The 7121-nt window shown below is 35.2% G+C and overlaps 1 protein-coding gene across 2 annotated transcripts; it reads right to left on the reverse strand.

Annotated features, from left to right (window-relative positions):
- Positions 1-618: 618 nt before the first annotated feature.
- On the reverse strand, positions 619-4485 carry LOC307008374 (ladderlectin-like). Of its 2 annotated transcripts, none has more exons than XM_079631126.1 (6): positions 4252-4485; positions 4058-4135; positions 2817-2925; positions 2279-2401; positions 1288-1399; positions 619-1127 (listed from the first exon to the last, which is right to left on the reverse strand). In XM_079631126.1, exons 2-6 carry the CDS (start codon positions 4126-4128, stop codon positions 1060-1062), a joined length of 483 nt encoding a protein of 160 aa, XP_079487252.1. In that variant the 5' UTR covers positions 4129-4135; positions 4252-4485; the 3' UTR covers positions 619-1059. The 2 variants fall into 2 exon arrangements, with proteins under 2 accessions (XP_079487252.1, XP_079487253.1); XM_079631127.1 differs by having other exon boundaries at positions 886-1127; positions 2817-2896; positions 4252-4368.
- Between the last annotated feature and the right edge of the window lie 2636 nt (positions 4486-7121).

Raw genomic sequence — 7121 nt, forward strand, 5'->3', positions numbered from 1 at the left:
CTCTTACTTTTGAAAGACAATAACTTTATATACGGTGCACTTTCATATTTCAAACTTTGCAGGATGTTTTTGTTCACTTAGATCAATGTTACACACTACATGAAAGGTAAATTTCAAAATTCCATAATAGGTGCCCTTTAATGAATCAATCAATAATACTATTGATTAGCATTACCAAACATGGACGTTTTATTATTATTTTAATTTAATACTGTGAAGCTGCTTTGGTACAATCTGTATTGTGAAAAGCGCTATATAAATATTCTTGACTTGACTCAGTGTTGTGACGTATTTCCGAGAGAAACGGAATACTAAATGAGGAAAAATAGTGGGCGTGGTTTTTTCCAACTAGCACCTGATTGGATCTAGAAAAGTAGGTTTCATTCAGTCAGTTGTCAGTTGGAGGGGCATGGTTACGGATGTTAAGCAGACACCAAAACCGTCAAACCTACGTCATCAGGGAAGGTCCTCCAATGCAGAGGGGAGGGGCATTTTCAGATTTTGATTAAAGATTACGAAGCCAAAAAAAAATTGTGGGGATTGACTTGCATGGATGAATTGTTCACCACAAAACGATCAATTTAGGCAAACAGTAAATATGGATAATTTTGATTTTATGTGGACTTTAAAAAAGGTGACCCATTTTTTTATTTATTGGGAAAACGATCAGTTACTCGCCATAGGAACGCGTTAACACAAGCACATGTAGGAACGGGTTACATATGACTATGAAAATTATCAATTTAGTTTTGGCTCATTTTTTGTGGCAGACATGGGGAAAAAAATACAAATACTTAATTACAAATGATAGTATATTCAGCTACTAACCAAATCCTTAAACCTTGCTAAGCAATATACGTTTATTTGATTGTCCACAATGCACTTGCTTTGATTCAATGCTTTTATTCATTTGAGGAGTGTTTCAGAAAAAGTATTGAGAAGAGATTCAAATTCAGCAGAGATTGGACTTCACTTCAGAATAACATTTTTGTAAAGATAAGATCAGAAAGAGTAAATGTAGCACAAAGTAAATGTGGAGCAGGATGACAGAATATGATCTCACGCGTCCAAAACACAAATATAGTCCATTGAGGTTGAACAGGGTGCATCGTTCCAGCAATGGTTCGCTGTAGGGTGGAATAAAGAAATCAGTTACTCGGATCGTTACAGTGTTCAACTTAAGGCACTTGGTGAAATCCAAACAATTCATTTAACGTTACCGTATGATATGAAATTATAGGATTGCAAATTATAATAAAAAAAAAAAAAAAAAAAAAGTGCACTCACAGGTCCAGTTGATCTCCAAACAGTTCTCAGGAACACTAGCATTGTTCGGTTCTCCAGAGCACCAGTTGGTATAACCATACACAGTTCCATCACTCCACAACCAATCTCCGTCCTAATAAGTGAAGAGAATGAATCCAAAAAGCAGAGGTGGACCGTAACAAAATACTATAACTTGAGTACTTTACTCAAGTACACTTTGAGTATTATTTTGTCTGGAAAATTTTACTTTAAAGTCACTACATTTGAAAGATAAATATCGTACTTTTTATCCACTACATTTCTGTCAAGGAAATGGAGTAGAAAGTATATAGTAACGACCAACTGATGTTGGATTCTGACAGCCACCGGATTTTCATTTTCAATGTTGGGTTTGGTCTTCTAAATGTGAATTTTGTCATTGTTTTGGAGCACACTAGCTTATAGATAACAGTAAGGTTAACACTTAAAGCCAAAAAACTTTAAATAGGGCACTATTTGAGGGAACAGCCATTTGGGTGTCCGAAACCATTGTGGACGTTATTGAGTGCACTTGTTCAATCTCACATTCAATCTCACGACTGGAACTGTGTTCTAGAAATAAATGTGATATTGATATGAGGGTAGGTAGGCAGGCAGAGATTCAGAGGCATAAGGTACTGGAAGTATTACATACAACAATAATAAAACAATGCATTGACATTTACTTTTGATACTCAAGTACTTAAATAAAAGTACATAAGTACTAATTTAAGTAAACATAAGTCTTTGCAACTTTTACTTGTAACAGAGTAATATTTTACCAGTAGTATCTGTAGGCTACTTTCACTCAAGGAAGGAAGTTGTGTACTTTGTCCACCTCTGCCAAAAAGTGCACTACTGTAGTCAGACTTAAGCTAATGAAGTTCAGCTTTAAAGTCAAACTATCTTCATTAGAAACTTTGCCTTTGATTAAAGCAGATATTTCAGTTTAGACAAACAAATAGGTTTCTTTAGGGCACACCATTTAACTTACTATTTCACCATCATGAGCACCAACCCAAGATCTTGTGGAAGAAGGCAACAGACTGAGCAGGAAATCATTCTCTTGTTGATCATGCACAGATGCGAGATTCGCCTCAAGACTTTGACAGTTTCTCTGAAGAGACAGATTTTTTGTCATTTCAAAATCTAATATTTTTTTAGGAGAAAGCATAAATGACTTTAAACAACATTTTAGTCATATGCAAACAAAGTCTTCTCTGATTGATTATTTGCAGAAGAGCATTTCACTTTTTTTAAAAAAAAAAAAGCAACATTCCCACTTATTAAGGGTCTTTAATCTGTAGCCTACATTTAAAAAAAAAAAAAAAGCCAAGAAATTACTAGAGGTGTAATTAGATCTAGGATTACTCTGTTGACCCAGTGTTAACCCACCCTTAAACCTAACCATAGCATCAAACCTGTCCCACACAAACACACAATAAATACATTGTACCAAACTATTTATTTAGATGTAAAGACACCGAATATAAAGTGTTGTCCAAATAACTTTGTTGTAACTAATACATTACCTCTGCTGTGATCCAGTTAACCGATTGAGAGAAGTACTTGTAGCACCGGAGTCCAAAACTTGTCCATTCATATGGACATCCTAAATCAAGTGTGGATTTAACGGAGGCCCTATTTCAAAATTAATCAAAAGTGCCGGTCTCAAACATATATCAATGATAATATTGTGGTCAATAAAACAAAATGCATTTGCTTATAATTAACATGACAATGTGTACAAAACTAAAGTAGCCTAAATTCACGTTAATTTTTACGTTTCTGTCAGTCTGAGGTGTTGTTGCTATAACTCGTTGCTATGGGTTGCGTCACTTGTCAAGTTGTGCGTGTGTCTTGCTTCGGTCTTGACTGACGGTCTCAGTTTTCGAGGGTCTAAAACTCCGGAGTAGTGTGTGGACGGCAGGCATAACCGTAGCAAAAGTTAGACGTTTTAAAATGAAAATGCACTTGTGTAAACGTATCCCACAGTCTGCTCGGGAACCGATCGCTCTCGAGCCTCTTTTTAGTGAGTATATGGCTCGACGGCAGGAAAAAAAAATAAACCAAACAATTACATTTTTTTTATAATAAAAGGTTGTGTGTCGATTCAAATCCACATAACACATTTTAAAATATTACTTAATTCACTGAAGCCTGTTTGTCATGTATAATACACCGATCAATCGTCATTTGGCACAAGAAGTTCACATTTTATTGGACAATGTGAAGTGGAGCGTAATTTTTTCCGGTCATTTATAAATAAATCGTTTGAAAATTTCATGGACAGACCAATTTACATTGAAGCGATCTGAATCTCCGTCGTTGAACTAATGGATGTTAAAATGACTAAAGCACTGCACAAAACCAGCACCAAAAGTAGCAATAAGTATTCAAGTCACTTGTAATGTATTTAGTCTATATTGATCCACCGTATACCATTAGGAAACTATAATAGTTTGTTAAATGAAGCCCAGGCCTACAGGCCTATTATGTGAATGGTGACTATTAATGTTACATTTTTGAACACATAACTTTTATTTATATATATATATATAAGTCTTATGCGCTTCAAGCTTGCATTTAGGCCATTTCATTTTTTTTTTTAAATTACAATTTAAAATAATGGTTATATGCCAAAAACTATGTGTAGCTACTTTGACACTGAAAATCCTTCATTAATCATGCAAATATTAGTAAACGAAATCTTGTACATTCCCAAAAAGCATTTAAACTAGCAAGGGTTTTCACAATTAAATGTTTTGGTTACCTGCTTTTGGGGGGCGCATGTCCCATGGAGAAGATAACAGAAAGAAGCAGAAGACTTCTCAGCATTGCCATGATGATCCTGAAATGATACATGAATAAGAAAGTTAAATGTCTGCACTCAAATGATGTGGATTCTCGATGTATTTCAAAGACAAAGCAAATGTTATTCAATAGGTTTCTTTTCCAAAAACTCACCTTGCTTTTCAGATTGTTGCCTTAGAATCTCAGAGAAAGTTTATGTGAAGTTCCAGAAAGAGCCCTGCGTTTATAGCCTACTTTACTTAGATCCGAGCGCAGAAATCATCTTACGACAGGGTTCACGTGTGATTCAGGAAACATTCGAATACAGCCAATCATCGTGCGAGTGATCGGACGTGGATAAATGTGGCGGCTGAAAACAATCGTCATTTGAATATCACCTAAAAATGCACGGTTTAGAAGCCGTAACTTCCTCATTATCTTCACCTGGATCATGTTCCCATGACAACGCAGCACGGTATCCATCAGCTGTTCTTAAGACAGAAATGTATTATTATTGCTGTTAACACAACTGTTGCAAATAAATAATACATTTAATTTTTATATATAAAAAGTTTTTAAAATGTGCTTTACGTGTGTGTGTGTGTGTGTGTGTGTGTGTGTGTGTGTGTGTGTGTGTGTGTGTGTGTGTGTGTGTTTAATAGTAAACACATCAAAATGATAGTAATGAGAAACACATCAACATGATAATAATGATTTCTTAAAATATGATAATGACATTTTATTAATTGATAAAACATAAGCAAGAAATAGTTTTCTTTATCTGATTCATCAGAAACAAATCTCTGAATTGCCTTTACAAAGACTTTATATTGGCACCGGCCCGCCGGCGGGCCCGCGGCCATTATATATTTTAAACAGTAATATCCTATACCAAACCTAAACCAATCTTGACAAACTATATGTCATTTGAAAGCTTAAAATCTCTAGTTTTCATTTGTGGTGACTGATTTTTAAAATACATTACAGAGGAGCCGTAATTTATCAATTTGCAACAAGAATATTTTCATACTCCTAAGGCGTGTTCAGACCTTTATTTTGAAATAGTGATGAACATGAAAAATCATGAAAGAATGGTAGAAACCTCAGTTTGTTTTCATGCCAAGAGTTCAAAAGATAGCATCCATTCAATTGTTTTAGAAAAAAAGGTCTGAAAATGTTTTAAATATAAATAAAAAAATTATAGATTTACCATTTGTGATTCACCATTCGTGGCAGCGAGCTATAATGCACATACGCAGGGCCGTCGCTGGTGGGGTGAAAGGTGGTGACAATTATAGGGGCCCCCGCTGCCCAGGGGGCCCCACAAAATCCAGCAGTTATACTATAGGGACACTATTGCATGAATAATTGTAATATTTATTAGTTGTATGCCTGACATTTAAAATGAAAACCACAAAAAAACATGCAACTTGGTTAAATATTTTTTCCAAATAGCTGCTTCTCTTACCTCCCTAAAAATGGTTTAGTCCGATCTATTTATTAGTTATTAATAAATACCCCGCCCCAGCTCGTGAAGAGAACCAATCAGAGTTGAGGCGGCATTGCCTGAAGACGTTAATCTGGTGGAACTGACTCACTGGAAAAATGTCGGGAAAAAGAAAATACAAATCTGGTTATCATCAGAAACGCCACGAAAAGAAGGAGAGGGAGGCCAGGAGAGTTGTTGGATCCCAGTCAATTAAAACCTTCTTTAACGCAGGTTAGTGTATTGTATTGTTATTTCACTGAGAATCAGAAAACTACCGTCTTCATTCACTTTTCATTAACGGGCGCGAGCGACACTACAACCGACTGAATGATTACGCGATTAAAATCCCTGTCCTTTTCCATAGACAGTATATGTCCTTTTCACTATTGTAAATAACTTGACACGAGACACGACGCATTGCATTATGCATAATATGACCTGCTGGCTGGTGATGTGTTTATTACATCAAGAAACACGAATACAACTGCACTTGAATGAATAAATGTATGAGCTTTATTTAAATATTATTTTACCAGTTCCATATTATCTCTATTAGAATACATAATAAGATCACTCTTTTTTAAAACTTTGACTACATTCTTAAGACTGTTACTTACGTGGTTTGACTATACGGCAACATACGACGAGAAGGGTACCCCATAACGTCAATATGAGACGGAGACATAAGCGCACCAGCAGCGCCCCCTAACGGTACCCTAACCCATACCTAAACCTAACCATAACCTGAACCGTCTCATATTGACGTTATAGGGGTACCCTTTTCGTCGTATGTTGCCGTATGGTCAAACCACGTCAGTATGTGACGTTTTGAGATGAGATTGTGTTACAACCCATAAAAACATTATTTTACCGTTCCTTTTTTTAAAATTGGTTTTCTTATTATTTAATTTTTTTTGATTTATAGGCCTAACCTTTGATGACTTTACACCTCACTTCACTCCACTTCAAGCTTTTTGTTAATTTTTATTAGTTGTAATTTTATAGTTTACATTTTTTGTCTTGTTTCCAGTCCAAATATCTCAAAATTCTTAAATCAAGATGCATTTGATAAGTGAAATGCAATAAAATATTAAGTCTTGTTTTCTGTTGAAATAAATCAAATTTAAGTGAGTTTTTGCTTAAAACATGTCAAATAATCTGCCAATGGGGTAAGATAAATAATGTTAAAACAAGATAATTTTTCTTGAGTTATTTTCCAAGTGTAACTGGTCTGTTGTCTGCATTGTGTATTTAGAACAGGACAGCATTCGCAGTTTCGCTGATCTTTTATTTCCTGATGCACAAACAATATAATCAGCCTCTTATTGAGAGTTGCCCTCGGTTACCCTCTCCACAACATAATCAATGCAAAGAGCAATAAATCACGTAGAACAATAAAACACACGTAACAGAAAACATACCTGATGCACAAACAATATAATCATTTCTTATTTTTTGTAAGAAAACCCTAGTTACATGTGGGCCTCCATGCATATTGTACAGTACGCCAACAATATATGAGTATGCATGCAGAAAATATATTGGTGGAGGATGG

This window comes from Phoxinus phoxinus (genome assembly GCF_949152265.1).
Source record: "Phoxinus phoxinus genome assembly, chromosome: 12".
Classification (NCBI taxonomy): domain Eukaryota; kingdom Metazoa; phylum Chordata; class Actinopteri; order Cypriniformes; family Leuciscidae; genus Phoxinus; species Phoxinus phoxinus.

Bases quoted from the DNA above. Each gene is read 5' to 3' on its own strand.
- LOC307008374 (XM_079631126.1), bottom strand. From the start codon at position 4,128: ATGGCAATGCTGAGAAGTCTTCTGCTTCTTTCTGTTATCTTCTCCATG. The intron at 2,402-2,816 runs GTAATGTATTAG...CTGTCTCTTCAG, and splicing joins TTAACTGGATCACAGCAGAG to AGAAACTGTCAAAGTCTTGA. The intron at 1,400-2,278 runs GTAAGTTAAATG...TTCACTTATTAG, and splicing joins GTGCTCATGATGGTGAAATA to GACGGAGATTGGTTGTGGAG.